This window comes from Fonsecaea multimorphosa (assembly GCF_000836435.1).
Source record: "Fonsecaea multimorphosa CBS 102226 unplaced genomic scaffold supercont1.24, whole genome shotgun sequence".
NCBI classification, from domain to species: Eukaryota; Fungi; Ascomycota; class Eurotiomycetes; order Chaetothyriales; family Herpotrichiellaceae; genus Fonsecaea; species Fonsecaea multimorphosa.
The window spans coordinates 193,519-211,595 of NW_015971658.1; the positions used below are offsets into that span (position 1 = coordinate 193,519).

The window sequence follows — 18,077 nt, forward strand, 5'->3', positions numbered from 1 at the left end:
AGAGCTATCTGACACTCTAGCCTAGCTCTTCAAAAGAGAAAAGCTTTGGAGACAGAGTCTGGTCATCCTGGAGAGCTGGGTCGATCGTGTGCTCCTTTCTTTTCGCCCAGCGAACCTATGGCTGACTTAGAAACCCATGCATTCTCGGGCATTCTCAAGACCCATCCATCCTCCCACCGCATTGCAGAGGCTCTCTTCTTCTTCTCATCAACATGTCCGTGTCTATGCCCAGGTAACAACCCCCATTGATATCATCTGCGTCGATCGGATGCCCCGTGTCGGTGCACTTGAATGAGGAGTGCCGTACTGCAGGTGCATGTTCCTGGTTTCCACATCAATACCTCCTCTGTGTCTTTCCCGCTCACGCACGTCTTCGAACTCGTCTTTCCTCGTTCTCCTGACCAACCCCATCATCATCACCATCATCTAACCCAGCCGACTCGGCATCTCGTTTCTCTCCCCTCGGCCCAGGTCCAGATCCCTGACCCTGTGTGCGACGACGTTCCATATTCTCCTGCGCCCAGCCTTCATAGAATTTCGGCTCAGCATCACCGTTACCATCACCGTCATCATCATCATAATCACTCCGATCCAGCATAGCATCGTTCCCCGCGTCAAAGTCGCGACACGCTTCTCGCTCCTCCATGTCCTTGTGCATATGCCACTTCCAACAAATCCGGTGGAGGGGATGGTACGGCAACTCTCTGTCCTTGAGACCCTTCAAGTCTTCGACCGCAAGCAGAAAATCGGTGAGGAGGGGAGGACTGGCGTCCATGAGCCCCGCGTGGCGTTGCCAGTCATGGAGTATGATTTCGAGGTCGAGCTCGTGTTTGACGTACAAAAAAGCCATGTTCTCGACCATGGCGTTGACCATGGCACTCCCAGAATAGCCCATGCGGGCGAAACGGTTGGTTTCGTAAATGAGGAAGTCGAAGTCGTCCTCGGACATTTGAATCATGGTGGTGACGATGTAGTTTTTGAATGGTGGACAGTCGAGTCGCTCGGCGATTTGCCAGCAGTCGAAGAACATGCCCAGGATGTCCTCGAACTTGAATCGAATCATGTCGTCCAAATTTGCATAGATAGCAGCGTCGGAGGCGTTGTGCAGGCCCAGCCATAGCCCAAACACCACCACGGCCTGACCTTCCTGCTGTTGAAATTCGATTGTATATTGTGGGAATTGTGGAGGGAGGTTGGTGGCGCGAATCCCGTCCGCTTCAAGGATGGGCGATACTTCCTGAAGCTCGGCCGTGGGAACGCAGACGTAGAAAGGTAGGTGAGGTCCCTCCCAACCCACCAGCAACTTGGCCTTGTCTGGGCTGCGTTGTCCATTCATGTTAGCAGACCAGGGACATACAACGGAGACGCGCTGTGAGTCGACTTACCCGGCCACGTACATTGCTGCCACATACGCCCTGACTTCAGGTGGTTGGGGACGGTCCAGAGACGCTAGAAGCATCTCAGGCGAAGAATCTGGCAAAAAGGACATGGTTGAGATCAGGACAGCGGGGGCGTGAGTGCCAAACAATATGAACAAACGTGCGCTTGGAGCTGAATGAAAAGGTATGAGGCCAGCGGACGACAGAGGAAGAAGACGGGAGAGATATATAGGATACCAAGAGCGTGGGCCAGGCCGAGAACGGTTATATACTTCTTGGAGAATGAGATGGTTGCGGGTGACGCTTCCTTGGCTGGATTCTCGGTGACGGCGATGTCATCGTCCAGTATGATCGGAAGGAGAAGAGATCGATGAGAATGAGGTGAGGACTGGTCGGTCGATAGCCCGCTTTCGCACGTCTCACTTCTCACATTCGTTCTTTCCTTGCCAGGTCAGTAGTTTGTTGCTTGAAATGAACATCAACAAGACTGCCTTGCCCACCTGACAATGCACATGCATTGAGGTGGAAACCCTCTCAAGGTGTTTGTCTCCATCCCCTTTCTCATTCTCGTCTTTTGGTGCCGGTACGTGGAACCGAAGGCGGGTATTCGCGACTCTCTTTGCGCATCTGACTTGTGTTTTTCCATCTCACGTTATCTTCAAACAGACAGCCAGAGTGAATGTGTCTTGAATGACTTCGCTGTACATTTTGGAGACGAAGACACTGGCTGTGTCGAACTTAAGCACAGGTGTTTGACACGGAGACTGTGCAGTGTGAACCGTCATCTTATCGCCCAAGACTCTTGCTTCAGGACAACTTGACGCAAGTGGTAGCTTACGCTGTTGGCCATGTCAAGGTCGGGATGGGGTGAGTCATTTGTCGCCTCGTTGTGTGGGCTCTCTGTACCTACCTCAGGACTCTGTAACTACAGAAGGAGAAGTCGTGCAGGAAGATGAGGAATCTAGACGTTGTGAATCTGCGGATAAATCTCGGCTGATAATACACGAGGCTGCGAGGCTGGGTTGTCCGAAGGCCGGAAGTCCATTTCTTTTGTTTACCCCCGGGTTATCATAAGCCTTGAACAAAGTTCCTTCTCAGTCTTTGTTGTGAGAAGGAAAGAAAGTGACACTGTGGATACGCTCTTTTGTGCCTGAAACTCTTCTCCATGCTGAACTCGTGCGCAGTCAGAGCACATGATGTTGAGCACGACTATTTTGTGCTTGTAGCTACGAGCAGAAGTAAGCAACTTCGCCCTCAACTTCCGCTGCTCTGAGGAAACGACTAGCTACACTCGCTTAGTCCCCTACTGTCCCTCTTTGACCAAGCCCATAGCACCGTCCAGCAAGATCGTGTCCAGCAAGATCGTGTCCAGCAAGATCGTGTTGACGCGGAAGCAGCTGCCACCTTGCTCGTCTGTGTCCCACCGATGGATGGGAACGAAGTCCCTCCTCCGAGATACAATCTGCACAAGGAGGCAAAGGTAATCAGGCCGTAGCAACAAATAGACTTCCAGCTCGCTCGTGACCATTTATTTCCAGCTGAGTGCCATGTCCATTCACGATATCCTTGTACGCAAGCATGTCTTTCCACGGCGGCGAAGCGTTTCTTGGGCATTTCGTCTTCGTGTCGTCACTTGCATGTTCGTGCCACATGCAATCCTTGCGCGCTGATGGGGCCACAAGTCTGTTGTGATCCTTCTCCTCGTTGAGCTGATCAACTTTCAAGAGCAGCCTGTTCAACAAGTCGATATTGGCCGCGTCGCTGATAAAGCTGCGCCAGATAACATCCCCGCCTCCTCGGTCTTGCTTAATAAACTCGGCCCAACCCCCAACGACGATCTTGTACGCCAGACATTCGAGGACATAGTCGCATAAGCCTCCGAGGGAAGAGCAATGCTCATTTTCCAAGAGCAACAAGGAATTTAGGTCCCAGTGATCCAAGGGAACGTCCTGCATCGAGTCCATGATGGTATTTCGGAGCTTCTCGGAACCCACCAGATCTGCAAACTTGAAATAGCGCTCCACATCTTCAAAGGTCATGGGCTCGCCGCTGCTGGATTTGGTCAGGGCTCCTTGGTAGATCAGGTCGAGCCAGTCAGCGATGACTTCGTGGTCGCTGGTGGGAAGACGGACGGTGGTACGCTCGGGGGAGCAATCGAGAATGATGGCGAAGTACTTCGAGTTCTCCAGCAAGAGTGATTTGCTGACATGGAAGACGTTGATAGGAAGATCCGGGTTTTCTTCGCCAAAGATCTCGTCTTCGCCTGCAATGATCTTGATGACGGGGGATCGAGCGTGGCTTCTGAGAGTTAGTTCTGTCTCACTGGGTAAGGATTTGATCTTCTCACTTGGAACTCATTGCTGGTGGCGCCGCCATGGCGTCCCGCCTTAGGATTTGATGGACTATGGTACTTCTCAGGTCAACTTGAAAGGACACTTGTAGCTGTGTTTGTGTTTGAACAGCGCGAGTGCGAGAGAAGTTATGGGAGAGGACAGATGAGTTTGCGATGAAGGTGGTCAAAGGGTCCGGTTCAAAGTGAACATACACAGTGAAAGAAACCTGCTTGCTGGCTGGCTTGCTTGGGTGAAAGTCTGCAAGAGAAGGTGAAATGAAAGAAGTTGGAGCGGGAGATGAAAGGCTGATACTCAACTGAGGAAGCTGTTTGCTAAGAACGGAAAAGGATGATGGCGAAAGGGCGACCAGTGTATCGATCACAACATGTCAATCCTCTCATACTGCCCCAAGAGGTTTTCGATGAAGAAGGGGGGAAGTGGCTACCTGGATAGACAGTTGCCGAGTTCATGATTAGGAGGACTTGACAGGCTGCCGCAAACTGCTGTTCTCTCCAAACCAAGGAGCACTTTTGTGTGGTGTCTACCTACCAATTCTGGAAACTAACCGAGATGTACCTCTCTGCGATGTTGTTTTGATAACCTTCAATCTGGCACACAGTAACCTGGTGTCCCTCTCGCAGCGGCCTGTCATTCACAGTTTGCATCGCAGCCTCTGTGACTTTCAATTGTCAACCTCAACCAGCAGCTCAGCTACTCCTTCACCCTCCTCTCAAATGCCTCAGTCTTCGGGTGCGAAAAGGCTGGTAGTCCAATAACACACTTATCTCGCCTCCCAGACAGACCACGGCAGACCGCTGAATTCTCAGAGCCGTGTTAGTGGCTAGCCTGGCGTGCTCTTTCGATCGTCCTTGTCCAACCATGCCATGAGGCTGGAAAGGAACTTTCCCTTGGTTCCATCTTCATCGTCCTTGCGGTTCATCAAATCCTCCCATCCGCCCTCGGTCTTTTCAATGAAGCTCGTCCATCCGTCCGTATGAATCTTGTCTGCAAGGCCTTGGAACATGTAGTCGTGAAGATCCTGTAGGCTGAAGGAGGAGTCCGCGGGCTGCATGGTCTCGAGGCGCTGAGCAAAGGCTAAATAGTCGGACTCCCCCAGGCATTCTTTGCCCTTCTCTTTGAGATACGCTTTGAAGCTGTTTGACTCTAGCTCGAAAGCTAATTCCCAGAGGTTGATGATGTGACGTTTGAAGTGGCCCTCTAGTATATCACCATTGTGGAGCCATGTCACGAAGTGTTCGAAGCCCAAGCCGGCGACATAGTCCGGAATCTGGATGCCCCCGGTGCCAACTCCCTCCCATATTATCCTCTTAACCAATTTCGATTGACCGTAAAGGAGACTGATGTGGACGTGATATACCCGTGAGCTCGACGAATTTCCCGGTACTCTCACAGGAATAGTGCCTATACTGGTGAACCTATGACACGAATCAGCTGTGAGGCACCACGAGATTGCGTTGGGGATTAAAGTACTCCAGGGGGCTTGGTTTGTAGGTGGACATGGTGCGACCTTATCCTGAAATTAGATGGGTGAGGGAAATGCAAGTCGGTGGCGATGTCGGACGAGTAGGCTGAAAGGTCATCAAGGATGCCACAATAAATTGTAGCAACTGGAGAAAGATCGAGGCTGTTTCTTGACAGACCAGCCCTTACTGATATATGTAACAGTGATTGGAACAGCGCTATCTTGCAAAGAGAGTGAAGTGATTTCAAGAGTGAATGGTCAAAAGTGAATACGCACAGACTGGCGGAATTGTGCCCCCAACTGACAAACTTAATAGACTTGCACTGAATGATTCCCCTTGCTGTAATATGTGTGGCTTGATCACTTTGGTTCCCAACTTATTGTCCAACGGGCCATTCGATCGGTTCAATTATGTCACTTCCAAGCTCATGCTTGCAGCTGATATCCCGTAGATGCAACCCTCATGGTCAGCACTTCCCACAACGGGAGCAAGTGAAGTTCTACTCGCACGTCCCCGACCAGCTGCACCGACTCCAACCAACATAGGGCATCCAGAGATGCTCGACTGCTGCTAAGGACCTCAGGTCATCCATGGGATCCAGACGCACTTGAGAGTGGGCACCGAAGACGATCTCAAAAGGCTTTCTTTTCCTGAGCAGACAGAGAGTAGGGTCGGTTGTCCCGTTCTGTGACATCCTTGATCTCAGGTTGTGAGGTTGCTGGTCCAGCGTCAGTGGCAGGAACATTCTCTTGGCCCTCTGCGCAAAGCCATGATGGACAATCGTGCTGCGCCCCATCCGTGTCCGTCGCGCTTGCTCGTGCTTCCATCCTTTTGGCCAGATGTTCTTTGAGCCTCGGAATGCGACACTTCTCCGCTAATAACCATGTCTCATTGATATGATTGCCACCCGTCTCGCAGGAGAGGCATCTCCAACCGCGGTACCAGCACAGCATGCATGCGAGGACGGCAGGGTCGACGTCTGCAAAGTCGAAATGTCGAGCCTTTCCTTCGGGATAGTCTCCTCGTAGCCGCTCCTCGAAGTAGGTAGACTCACGGCAGAGTCGTAGTTCGTCAAATGCAAAGTATTGGCGGTTGCTGCCTTTGCCGGCTGCAAATGTCACCACATTCGAATAGTCGAATAGAACATTAGGCGTCTTGTGGGTGGTCTGATCGTCGTTGGACTCCATCTGGCATGTCAAAATGGTAAAATGAGTAAGTTGCATCCAAATGCAGTTCTGTTACTAGGGAGAATGCCAAATTTATATTGGCTTCCTGATGGCGAGCTATCGAGCAGCGTAGAAGCGTTCACGACTCGATATATTCGCTCCATGCTGTCACATCCTCCATTAAATCCGTGAATCCAGAGTATTGCCCAAACACAGAATCCCAGCGCTCCCAGTCGAAGCCCATGTTCATATCCGTGTCACCCTGGTGTAACTCCGTGTAGACAAAGCTCTGGTCCTTGTGTGACTCTTCATCATGGTGATCGGCTAGTCCGTTGCCGTGACCATTCGCATACCCGTTTGCGTACGATGCTTCGTTGATGTGCTGGTTCGATAGCTGACCACTGAGTAATTCCTGGTGCGTGCCAGTCACGGAGTTTGCGGACACATATCCCCAGCTATGTTGACCCGGTGTATTCGACTTTTGCTGCATTGTCTGTGTGCCATTCTTTGCTTCATATCCGCCCTGGAATGACGTTGTCTGAGTAGGACAGGAGGGAGTCTGCCCCTCTGCTCGGGGTACGTGGGAATGGAGAGGCAAAGTGTGGACTGGCACAGCATCACCGGCGGCTGCCTTACCAGAGCACTTCTGCATGCGTTTGCTGAGTGGAAATGGCATTTTGGGTTGGCCCTCACGCCGTGCCAGTACTCGACCGCCATTTGACCCAGAATCGCCTTCAAGAGTTTGGCGCAACTGGCTCCGCATAGCTTGAGAGCAGAGGGGCCCTTGCGCGTCATGGACTTCACCTGTGAGCTCTTTGCGGGCCAGCTGCACAATATATCTAACACCTTGTTCCATCACCCGCTGTTCTGCTTGTGAATCGTTCGTCCATGAAGCAGGGATTTGAGCAGTCGGGGTTGGGGTGTCATAAATCGAATCTTCCCGGATACTCTGAGCAATCTTTTGGGCATCCGACAATGGGTCCGCGATGCCAAGCTCGATTTGATCAGCCTCTGTCCAAAGGACTGTGGGATCGAGTCCTGCTCTTTGCCAGGCAGCTGAGCGAAGGCCACGCAGCATGTCCCACGCTTCAGTGCCGCCCTCCCGTAGCGGTCTTTGAACAGTGACGCCATCGGCGCTGCCGACAATGCCAGCTCCAGGAGCAGCCAGCCCAAACATCTCGTCGATTAGTTCTCTTGACCTAGGTGCCTCAACGCTAGAAGGCCTTTCGTAAAGATCAACAAGAACTATCAAAACTGCGTGGAGGGGTCCGTAAGTCGCAGGCCAGCCCCAACGGAAAGGTTCCAGGTCCGGATCGGCTGCGAGTGAGATGAATTTTCTTAGGAAGCTGTGGCAATTATGCAATGCGCATTGTCTGCCCATATCCCACAACTTGCTTTTCGTATTCTTCAGGAATGGCGCATATGCAACACAATGAACTTTGTCAATCAACATTGATAGATGAATTCGGGCCCATTTGTTGTAGGCGGCCTGCTTCTGGCGATAATAAGCCGCTAATGGCCACGAAGGGTCGGTGTTGTTGACAGATGTCTTGTAGTACGCAATATCATTTGAAGTGATGGGACTGCTCATCAGCACATCGGTATCCAGCGCACGCTGCTGTGCTTCTCTGGTTATATCTGGAAAGAATCCCATTTCCGGCACTCCTTTGCTGGGGATCGACTTTATGATTGCGTTGACTTGATCTGCTGCTTCACCCATGATCCTTTTCATTTCTTGCACGTCGCCGTTCGTGAGCCTTTTCGTTTCTAGATGCAGGGCTACGACGCTTCGCGTTGCACATGCCATTATGGACTTTCCTCTTGCTAGAAGAGACAGCGTGCCAAAGGCTCTTGGATTTGTACTTTCACCAGTCGATGTAGCACTGTAGGAGGACGAACTCTTCGGAGACTTGTCCGAATCGGCGCTTATGGATCCGTCTTCGGACATATAAGCATCCCTGTCCTCGCAGTTGATTCTCGTGTCGCAAAATCTTTCAGATATTTGGGAGGGGTAGCCACTTGCGACAACGTGGGAAATGTCCAGCTGGATAATCTGCCACCAGAGCCGTCGTCGCATGCCTTCTTCAGTTGCAGACAGCTCAAACAGAGTGGGCTCTCTGTGTAAGCCCATGGTCAACGCCAACCTCACCGCCAGTGACAGGTACAGACTGCCCTGCAAAGGGTCCTCTTCAGCTATTGGCATGCTTTGCAGGAGGACCAAGGCCGCAAGTTTGTACAGGCTGACATTCTGAGCGAAGGAGCCTAGTAGGAGGCAGAACACCACCTGATCGTGGAAACGGGTGCTAAGCTGGGCCCTCGAAATGTGAGGAAACCAGTGCCGAAGGCCCTTTGTGGATATGCTTAACGACCCTGCATACCATATTGCATGGATGACGGCTAAAAAGTCCAAGTCCTTGAGAATTGACTCTGAGAGGCCGTTCCCCTCGACCTCATCCCAGAATTCTTCGTGTTTCTTGCTCACCTCTGAGGGAAGCAGAAGTCCTAGAATTGGATACACTCCCGATAGCCAGCATCTGAAAAGGACATTACTCTGTGCTCTGGTGGGAAGGCTCTGCACCAAATGCTGTACGGCGGTCGCTGGAGTGCACTTGATTGGGAGGCTTTGCAATAGACTAGATTTGGTAAACGGCCTTGGCCGACATATCGGGCAGTGGCTGTCCGGATCGAGGGTTTCCAGGATCTTTTCTCCAGCTTCTTTGTGGAAATCAGTTGGATTCTCAAAGTCGTCTTCTTCTTGCTCATGGCCTTCGTCAACGGGAGGGATCCACTCTCGTGGCCTGTCACACTGCTTGTTCTCCGGGCTGATCGAGCTTGCGTAGGTATTATCCCGGCGTCGCATCATGTGATTGAGTTGATCAATCTCGTCTGAGATATGAATCCAAAATGGGTCTTCTGCCTTTGATTCGCCGTTGCTCAGTTTCAAGCCAGATAGAGGCATGCTGAGGTCAGAGGGTTCCCTCGCGGGTCCATGATTGCTGGATTGGAACATGTCCAGACTCATGCTGGGTCTTGGTGGGATTCCATCAGATCCTGAATCTGCGGTTGACGCTTCAGGTGTAAGCAGCTCTTTCAGCCGCAGATCGTTTCCGTTGCTCTGTCGGAGCGTCTCGAACATTTTGGTCAGGCGGTGCAGCTGCTCTTCGATAGCTTTGAGGTCGCCCGGCGATCTAGAGTCGTCTGATCCCGTAGTTGTTCCGAAAGAGCCTTGTCTCACTAGGCTCGACTTACGCTTCTTCCAAACTGGTCCTGGTGCTTCCTTTGGTAGATCGGATGGTACCAAAGTGGACGTCGTATCATCCTGACCGTAGAGACAATCCACATCGGCCTTTTGACAGCCTCCACAGATTGGATGGACTTTGTCACATTTGACTTTCCTCCTTCGACAAGTAAGGCAGCTGTAGCTGGTCCGATTTCTGGTGATTTGACGCTTTTCGGGTCTGGCGTGGCTCGAGGTCGGCCTAGCACCGTTCAAGACGGAAGGTTGCTCATCGCCTGGTTGGCCCGCGCTGAAGTGGAACATCGTCGATAAGGCTAAACCAAGCACTGGAAATCTGTTCGTGCTCCTTGCGAACGGTTTCGAGGATGCCTTGGCGGTCGTGTATGGATACCTAGGTACTGAGTTAGGCTGACAAATATCGATTGGGGGAGGTTGTGGGTGGTTGTGACCCCTCGATGGCCTTATGCTCTCATCGCAACTGCGTCAGTGCCGGGACCATCTACTGCTCGTTGTGATCCCTATACAGAACTTCACTGTTTGTATGATGAAGATGTACCATTAGACAAGGATGATGTGAGATTGGAAGGAGGTTTTGCTGTTGGATTCCAGGCCCTGCGATGTCGATCGGCCCAGTGCTTGTTTGGGTTTAGGGCGATCTTGGCATGGTATATGATTGACTGCCAGTGCCAGTGGGTGTTTCAAGTCGCTCAACGGCGTCTTATGAGGCCTTGCCTCGACAAGTATCAAAGGTATATCGGCACCAAGTCCGTGGTCTGAGAAAGTCTGGGAAAATACTCTCAAATCCTTGCGTCCTTGTCCGACTCATGTACCAGTCTATGTAGGCTGTGACTAATCTCCTAGTCGCTAAAGCCTTCCCAGCTCTCCTGTCCGTCCTGCGTCTCGCCAGCCTCACCAGTGCTCTGCGGTGTCGTTTCCAGCGGCGAACGGACGAAACAGCAGACGAAGAATCCCATGGTCCCTTCGTCATCTCCTGGATGGCACCGAATGCATGCTTCACGATCCTCTTCACTCAAAGCTGAAAGACGGCTCGCGACCCCGTCCGTCACAGCAATACCGCGATGCGCCCATCCACGCATCCCACAAGCTTGTTCTTCCCTCCGTAACAGCCGCCACCTCCCTTCCTTCGCAGCCGCAGATTGTAGCACTCGGGACACGACGGCTTCGTTTTCCTCCACGTGGATTGAACAGGTCGAATAAGTAACTCGGACGGCGGCAGGGAAAGAAAGAGCGTGTTCGACAATCATTGTCTGCAAATTGGATAATTTCAGCAGTCTAGTGCTATCCAATGCGACTTCTTTCGTTTCTTCGGCTTCACTTGTATTGTTCATAGCCTCATTGGAATCATGCTCTCTTTTCCTTTTCCTCGAGGTCTTTTGAGAGGTGCTAGGATGTGTCTTCTCGGATCTTGGATCAACAGGTAGCGTTAGGGAAGGAACATCTTCGCGCCCAACGATGCCACTGCCGGAGCAGCTCGGGTCCAGGAGAAGATGCGTGACTCTCTTGTACTTGACATCCCGAGGACTGAGAGTCAAAAAGTCACAACTTGGCTGAACCGTGACAGCCTCTGACCCACTCTTCTGCATCATAGAGAATAATGTCTTCGACCGATGCGAATCCCGCTCACAAGCAAACAACTTGCTTTCTGTCTTGCCATTTTCAGCAAGCAGCGCGGCGAGATGAGAAGTCTTATTTCCTGGCGCAGCACAGGCATCTATGCAGTCACCGATATCAGGACTGCTTTCCCTTTCTCCGACGAGCATGTATGCAGGGAAGCACGAAGCCTTGTCTTGCAGAATGAGCTCTCCCGCTTTGTAAGCTTGTGTTTTTGTCACGTCTGCCTCCGGAGGTAGAGCGACTAGATTTGGAACGTGCCGATCAATGGCCAGAACCTTTTCCGTAGCGAAGGCATTGGTCACTTCCGTAATGGTGGCAACAGACTGGTATCCCTCAAATGTGGTAGCAAGCTCTTGTGCGAGGCTAGTCTTCAAGGTGTTGATGCGAACCCACCTTGGCTGAGAGCGGTATACTCGCGGGCTTTCCGCCAAAAGACTTCTTCGCAGCTCGTCCAACGTAGTGCATCTTCTCCGCAACCTGGCCTTGGTGAATTCCGCTTGCAGCCTTGTTTTGTTTCTATCGATCGCTTGTCGAAGAGGATGTGCAGATGGTGCTGCAAGACCATTCTTCGAGAAGAAATGGTCGTGGACAAGAAGCAAGGAAAGCAGTGGTGTCAACTATGAGAAGGAGCCCAAAGGCTGAGTCAGTCAGTAGAGACACAAGAAATTGGAGGAGAGCTTGTCAAACCTTTTGTTCTTGAGCCAGTAAGCCGGCATTATCGACGACTTCTTTGATGAACTGGTCGTACTTTGCAGTCTCCGAAATGAGTGCATAAATGTGTGCCGGCTTGGATCTGAGGCCCAGCTTGTTCCCGTAGATTCGAGACTTCAAAGATCCCTCTTGGGCAGTTGTCGTAAGCACGGTTGCCGCATCGTAATATAGAGACATTTCAGGGATGGTCACAGGGCGATATGTTGAAGATGCAGTGCGCCTTGTGAAATAAAGGCATGGGTATCAACCAAAGTGCGACTTTCACAAGATTTATTTGCCCTGACAAGAAAGCCAATCAGAATGCTCCACTTCCGACTTCAGCCCACTGGCAACGTCCGCTCCCTTTCTCCCACCTTCTTTTCATTCTTACAATTGACTAGACGGCAAGCAAAAATCTAGATACTCGATGCTACAATTCGACGTTACTTGTCTTACAGGTCCTGCATATGACAGCTTTGGCCTCGCTCTCGGAAATAACCTCAAGGACAGCGACACGACATTTAGACGTCCTACAGTGACTGACCCACGGCAGCATCTGATTCTGCAATTTCACCATGTCGCAGCCAGAATACGGCAGCTTGATGTCAAGCCCTCCAGGCGCGGTGGTCGCACCAAAAGGATTCCCTGCGGATCCTCGACCCACGCAAGGGTCAAAAGTCTTCCGTGATGCCATGGAGATTCGCGTCAAAGTCTTTTGTGAAGAGCAAAACTGCTCCTTGGAGGCAGAGCTAGATGAAGACGACCTTAGGTCGTGGCATTGGGTCATGTACCATACGTTTTCAGATAGGATAGAGCCAGCTTCCGTCATTCGGATCGTTCCTCCACCACATGATCCTCATCCAAATGGCTTTAGCGACCCGAACGAAAGGCCATATGTCAAGCTTGGGCGTGTCGCAACAATGCCCGCCCACAGGGGCAAAGGTTTGAGCCGGGCCCTGACCGAGACAGCGCTCCAGTGGTCCTATGAACATAGGCAGGAGATCTCTCCAGAGTGGGATGGTCTTGTGCTCTGCCATGCTCAAGTCTCTGTGGAGAAAATGTACGGGAAGCTGGGCTTCGTCACTGACGAAAGACTGGGTCGCTGGATGGAGGAAGGAATTGAACACCTTGGGATGTGGAGGGATCTGAAGTTGTCTCAACCCTCAGACCCCGTCTCGAGTGCCTCTGTACAAAATGGAGTCAGCTCTAATACATGAAGAATAACCTCAAAAGTTCAAACACATTCGCGACGTTTAAATGACCTAAATCGGAAGCGATTATATAGGTAAATTTATTCATGATACTATCTTCTGCATCGGTAAATCATCGACTTGTTTGCAGCAGGCTTTCGCTCTAACAGCAGAGGTGAGGAAAATGCGCAACCGTCCTCTGTGGCATATTGTTAATGTGGTGTTGGTCCAAGACGGCATTTGCATTAGGATCGGCGGACCCGATGTTGTGCTCTTTTCTCTGCTTCGGTCTGGACCTTGCAGTGTCACAAGGGCATGTATCGACGAAGCCAACCTCCGCTGCTAGCGCTCGAGAAGGGGTTGTATGGAAGTGTCTCTTCTGCGACCAAGTGGCGCCCACTGCAGGGTTTGCGTATTCAGCAATTCCAGTTCGTGGCTCTGCTCCACTTTCATCTGCTCGCTTTGAATCATCCATGGGTGTCTGCAAACCAAGAAGTGGCGTCGAAGCTAGCAGGCGTGATGTTTTCCACTCTCATGGCAGGACCACTCACTAATGCAGCCCGCAACTCATCAACCTTATGCATTTCGAGTGCCAAGCCACGGTATGAGCCTGCTTTAGCTGATGAGCCATTTTGTGCATCCTTGGTGTGCCAGTTCTCAGTTGCAAATGCGGAAGAGACTGCCACCATTCCTCAACTTTAACAAAAGATCATCGAACGGCGTTATCCCGTAAAGAAACTTGGGATTTGCCACCCAGAATCAGTTTAGATCATGGCAAGGGGTGAGTAGGTCCTGCCTGGCTTCAGCTCGTCTCTAGGATCATCAGACTCGGTTTCTTTGGGGAACAGCGAGATCCGGGCGTCTCAAGCTTTATTTGCGAGTTGCATTGACCCCACAGAATGGTGATTATATGTTGCTGACACTGGTATGAGTCCAATTATGCTCGGTCGGCCTGAACCGTTGACACAACAGAGTTACAGAGTTACAGAGGAAATGGAGGCTCCACAGACTGGAAGATAGACGACATATCCACCCTGCAGGCCGCAATTTGTCATCAACCTTCTTCGAAGGATGCCTCGTTCGACCCATATCACTGGGAATATTCTGCCTTTCCACGCAGGCTAGTCGGTTAGCGTGGAATATGGGTATTTGTTTGTCAAGAGACACGCGTACTTGGTACAAGCACATAAACCAGTTTTTGCCAAATCTGGGCGTTAGTCAGAGATTACTTAACCGCCTCGTTGACTCCGAGTCGGTGGTGGGTGCGTGGCATCGACATGACACCCACATGGTGGATGCAGAGATCAGCCCACCACGCTCTACGGCTTTGCTTCAGGCGCAAGCCAAGGGATCCCGTACCTCGGTTTTATGAGGATCCAACTAAGTTGATTACGAAACGTAACTTGCAGCGAAGAAGCTCGAACTTCTTTCTACAGGCCGCCCAACCGATACCCCAAGTCGGGGAGTGTATCCATTGTGCAGGTGCCAATGCACGCCACAGGGTTTCGCACGACTTTCCATGACATAAGGGCGCCCATGTTAAAACCACTGTACCGGCGATTTGCCTCGAGAGTCCAGGGGTCAGCAGGACTAGACTGCAGGAGAGCATCTGTGGTTGGCCATGCTGTATCGGTAGACAAAACCTCTTTGCAGATTGTCATGAATGGCGTGGGTTTCGAAACCAAGGAAATCACATAATGGTTCAAAAACATGTCGTGGAGTTGTATCATTGCCCGAACAGCCAGGCGTCTGGCCGTGGGAGCCGGGTTCTTAGTTCCCTAGACCATCCATGCTGCTACTGAACGAACCATGTCTCTTTTCAGACGCATATGTACAATTTCTTTGCTCTGGTGTTTTGCCTCTGGTTGCCATCAAGCTCTTGCTTGCAAGACCTAGAATTCGCTGATAGTATCACCTCTGAGCTTCGCGCGCAGATCCCATTTGCCCTGTTCATTCCCAAAATTCAGTCAGTCATCGCAGTTTTATCCTAGAGCCCAGCAACATGATGCTTATAGACTTACGTCTGTCTTTGCAAATGTGTATCCGACAACTGAGGGTACGAATATGGCGTACATGAAGGAAATGAAAGCTGTGCGCGGCGTCCAGCGGAAGTATCTCCACCGCTCTTTGTTTAATTCTGCGGCTTGCGGTCAGCTCCCTGTGCCTTGACTAGCTTGTCTTTTTCCAGAGGGTCTATAGACGTAGCAAAGGGTGCGCTGAGGCCATGTTGGCTTCAATTGGGAGGGTTGGGAGACGTACGGTTATATTTCTCGAGAGCGGGATCATGGCGGAGGGCTGTGTGAACAACGACGTCAGCTTCATGCTCAAGGCACGGTCTCTGTGTAAGCTTCAGAGATGTACATACGTGTTGGTCCTGCCATGATTGACCACCGCTTGAGCGTGAGATGTTGTTTTAGGAGGTCAGGTCGAGGTGCCTGCGCTGTAAGGTCGACTCGAACAATGGATTGAGGTCAGCTAGAACTGGCTTTGGTCTCTTGGCGTGGCTTGCTGTGGCTGGTGTTTCCAGTAGTGGCGATGCACGAACTTTCACTGAGGTGCTCACAGTTCTCCGTAGCCGTACGGGAGAACATTACCTTGAGTTGATACTGTACCTATGTCGACTTCCAAGTTGTTACCCTAGGTACCTCGTAGATACTTCGTACTGGCTCGCTGGGTAAATTCCGTTAGCATGTGAGTCTCTGCTTTTTTTGCACCAATCTCGCGTGAATTGGAACGATTTACGCACTCGAGCTCCAGTCTTCTCAACTCGACTCGACTTGCAACTATCTACTGTGTAGGTACGGATTTGTTTTTGCAACTACATCTTGAATCCAAGAAGCGAGACCCGGAGATCTTCCACCGGCCGTTTTTGCACCTATCCATCTATTGCTCGGCTTGCAACACTCGTGGGGCGGAATTTCCAACGAACATCGATCGCACACGTTGGCGAAGTAATAAGCACTGTCTTTTAATGCTGACACCAAGAGATCCTGGCCCCGTCCTGGCGTAGTTAGCCAGGGGTACGGATCAACAAGGAGTCAAGGAAAGAGTCCTCGCTTACTTTTGGCGCAACCCATTCGGTGTATTAGTTGCTGTAAGGACAACGATCTAGCATTGTACCTTGCTGTGAAATGGCCTCCCTTGCGCACGGCGAAACTAGGGGGCCGGGGGAACCGAAGATCACTCTTCACTGGTGAGTAGACTCTAGAGAGATGCCTCTCCGAAGACCACCTCGCCTATGCAAAGGCCCGTTCTGACATAAACTAGGCTTGAAGTCTCTCGGTCTCATAGGATCTTGTTCCTGTTCGAGGAACTTGGAGTTCCTTATGAACTCAAAACGTACAAACGGACCAAAGAACGACTCGCACCACCAGAGTTGAAGCATGTTCACCCCTTGGGTAAATCTCCTGTTGTCACCATTGAACTCCCAGACTCGAATAAGCCGATTGTGCTAGCAGAGTCCGCAGCGATCGGCGAGTACTTTTGCGACCACTATGGTAAGGGGACCTCTTTAGTTCCCAGCAGGTACCAAGAAGGTAAAGAGGGCCAAATTGGAGGCGAAACGGAGTCCTGGCTGCGCTACAGGATGTTTATGCACTATGCTGAGGGCAGCCTCATGCCGCTTATGCTTCTATCGCTCATAGTTGGAAGTAAGTACTTTCATACTCCCTGCATAAGGCACCAGACGCTCACAAAACAAGGCATCAGGAATGCTCCTGTTCCGTTCTTCATCAAACCGATCACAAATAGCGTTGCTGGCAAGATTGAATCATCCTTTCTCCAAAGAAACATGAAGAACCATTACGACTTTCTTGAAGGCCAACTGGCAACATCCCCAGACGCTGGAAGCTACCTGTGCGGGAAGGATCTCACGGCAGCGGACATCATGCTTTCATTCCCACTGGAAGCTGGTCAGACCAGGTCAGGATTCACGCAGAGTGAATATCCCAAGATCTGGGCGTACATTGAGCGGCTTCACGAAAGAGATGCATACAAGCGTGCGGTCGCGAAGATTGTGGAGATTGAGGGCGAATTCAAGACCACCCTGTGAAATCCCAATACGTGGGCAGCAGTGCGTGTATCGAACAGACCAATCGAGGAAAGGGACTGCACTTGTTACCTTGCCTTCAACTACTCAGATGACTTGGTTTCAATAAACTCGCTGGGTTACCGCTTGTCGAATGTGCGCCCCTTCGCCAGGTCAGGTGCGATGAGTTCTTGGGGGTGGAATAAGTAATGCTGGCTCGGTCCAGACCGAATTGGCCCCCGGACAGCATTTTTTCTCACCCATTCCTCCATCATCTGGCCTGATATATTCTGCGAAGAATTCATTCAGCTCGGCTCGCTTAGTACTAGTATCTCACCTCGTTCCACGGTTGGGTGACGGTCAACCACGGTCGTTTCTAAGGCTGATGACATGGGCAAATGAGGTCAATGCTGGAATTCAGCCGCAATGACGCTACAGGCGTAGATCGTCAAATCATGAACAACAAATAGTGAAGCGCTTCGTTTCAGATCCTTGGGGGCCGAACATGAGCCGTACAGCATGGGGCATTGCGCCGCCATCTTCGATATTGCCCCCAGTGATGCTGACGATCATGACATGAGGTTGGGTTACCTTAATGCAAATAAATACCTTGGGTTGTGACATGGCAGACAATACGATGTTGGCGCGAACTCGTGCAGATATAAGACGAGCAGTTGCAGCCAGTGCGATCAAGTATTACGATTCAAGCGCCGCGGTGTGTCTCCGTCCATCTATATCGCCGAATAGAAGAAGGGCTGCATATACCAACACGCCCTTTCTCCGCGCTGGCTCGAGGGTAGGCTCACGGCAATAATATTTGAAAGCCTCCTGCAGCATCCCTCCCTCCTCGAATCATCCAGCCTCGTCCCGCTCGGAAAACAAACTTCATCTTCAAATTACCCCAAAATTCTGGCCCATCGAGCTTTGGCACCACC

The 18,077-nt window shown here is 51.3% G+C and overlaps 9 protein-coding genes across 9 annotated transcripts; 2 read left to right on the forward strand and 7 right to left on the reverse strand.

Annotated features, from left to right (window-relative positions):
• Positions 1-361: 361 nt before the first annotated feature.
• On the reverse strand, positions 362-1,489 carry Z520_09472 (uncharacterized protein; the record flags this gene model as incomplete). The annotated part of the gene is made up of 2 exons (XM_016779966.1): positions 362-1,319; positions 1,386-1,489. The coding sequence occupies 2 exons, from the start codon at positions 1,487-1,489 to the stop codon at positions 362-364; spliced, it is 1,062 nt and encodes a 353-aa protein (XP_016628905.1).
• A 1,374-nt stretch (positions 1,490-2,863) lies between these two features.
• On the reverse strand, positions 2,864-3,755 carry Z520_09473 (uncharacterized protein; the record flags this gene model as incomplete). The annotated part of the gene is made up of 2 exons (XM_016779967.1): positions 2,864-3,677; positions 3,727-3,755. 2 exons carry the CDS (start codon positions 3,753-3,755, stop codon positions 2,864-2,866), a joined length of 843 nt encoding a protein of 280 aa, XP_016628906.1.
• Positions 3,756-4,553: 798 nt separating this feature from the next.
• Z520_09474 (uncharacterized protein) lies at positions 4,554-5,232 on the reverse strand (the record flags this gene model as incomplete). Its single annotated transcript, XM_016779968.1, has 2 exons — positions 4,554-5,148; positions 5,204-5,232. The coding sequence occupies 2 exons, from the start codon at positions 5,230-5,232 to the stop codon at positions 4,554-4,556; spliced, it is 624 nt and encodes a 207-aa protein (XP_016628907.1).
• Positions 5,233-5,828: 596 nt separating this feature from the next.
• Positions 5,829-6,383, reverse strand: Z520_09475 (uncharacterized protein; the record flags this gene model as incomplete). Its single annotated transcript, XM_016779969.1, has 1 exon — positions 5,829-6,383. One exon carries the CDS (start codon positions 6,381-6,383, stop codon positions 5,829-5,831), a length of 555 nt encoding a protein of 184 aa, XP_016628908.1.
• A 118-nt stretch (positions 6,384-6,501) lies between these two features.
• On the reverse strand, positions 6,502-9,903 carry Z520_09476 (uncharacterized protein; the record flags this gene model as incomplete). The annotated part of the gene is made up of 1 exon (XM_016779970.1): positions 6,502-9,903. The coding sequence occupies one exon, from the start codon at positions 9,901-9,903 to the stop codon at positions 6,502-6,504; it is 3,402 nt and encodes a 1,133-aa protein (XP_016628909.1).
• Positions 9,904-10,457: 554 nt separating this feature from the next.
• Z520_09477 (uncharacterized protein) lies at positions 10,458-12,123 on the reverse strand (the record flags this gene model as incomplete). The annotated part of the gene is made up of 2 exons (XM_016779971.1): positions 10,458-11,852; positions 11,923-12,123. The coding sequence occupies 2 exons, from the start codon at positions 12,121-12,123 to the stop codon at positions 10,458-10,460; spliced, it is 1,596 nt and encodes a 531-aa protein (XP_016628910.1).
• Positions 12,124-12,500: 377 nt separating this feature from the next.
• On the forward strand, positions 12,501-13,142 carry Z520_09478 (uncharacterized protein; the record flags this gene model as incomplete). The annotated part of the gene is made up of 1 exon (XM_016779972.1): positions 12,501-13,142. The coding sequence occupies one exon, from the start codon at positions 12,501-12,503 to the stop codon at positions 13,140-13,142; it is 642 nt and encodes a 213-aa protein (XP_016628911.1).
• Positions 13,143-15,007: 1,865 nt separating this feature from the next.
• Z520_09479 (uncharacterized protein) lies at positions 15,008-15,496 on the reverse strand (the record flags this gene model as incomplete). Its single annotated transcript, XM_016779973.1, has 4 exons — positions 15,008-15,061; positions 15,137-15,252; positions 15,375-15,410; positions 15,481-15,496. The coding sequence occupies 4 exons, from the start codon at positions 15,494-15,496 to the stop codon at positions 15,008-15,010; spliced, it is 222 nt and encodes a 73-aa protein (XP_016628912.1).
• Positions 15,497-16,246: 750 nt separating this feature from the next.
• On the forward strand, positions 16,247-17,166 carry Z520_09480 (uncharacterized protein; the record flags this gene model as incomplete). Its single annotated transcript, XM_016779974.1, has 3 exons — positions 16,247-16,308; positions 16,383-16,765; positions 16,817-17,166. The coding sequence occupies 3 exons, from the start codon at positions 16,247-16,249 to the stop codon at positions 17,164-17,166; spliced, it is 795 nt and encodes a 264-aa protein (XP_016628913.1).
• Positions 17,167-18,077: the final 911 nt, after the last annotated feature.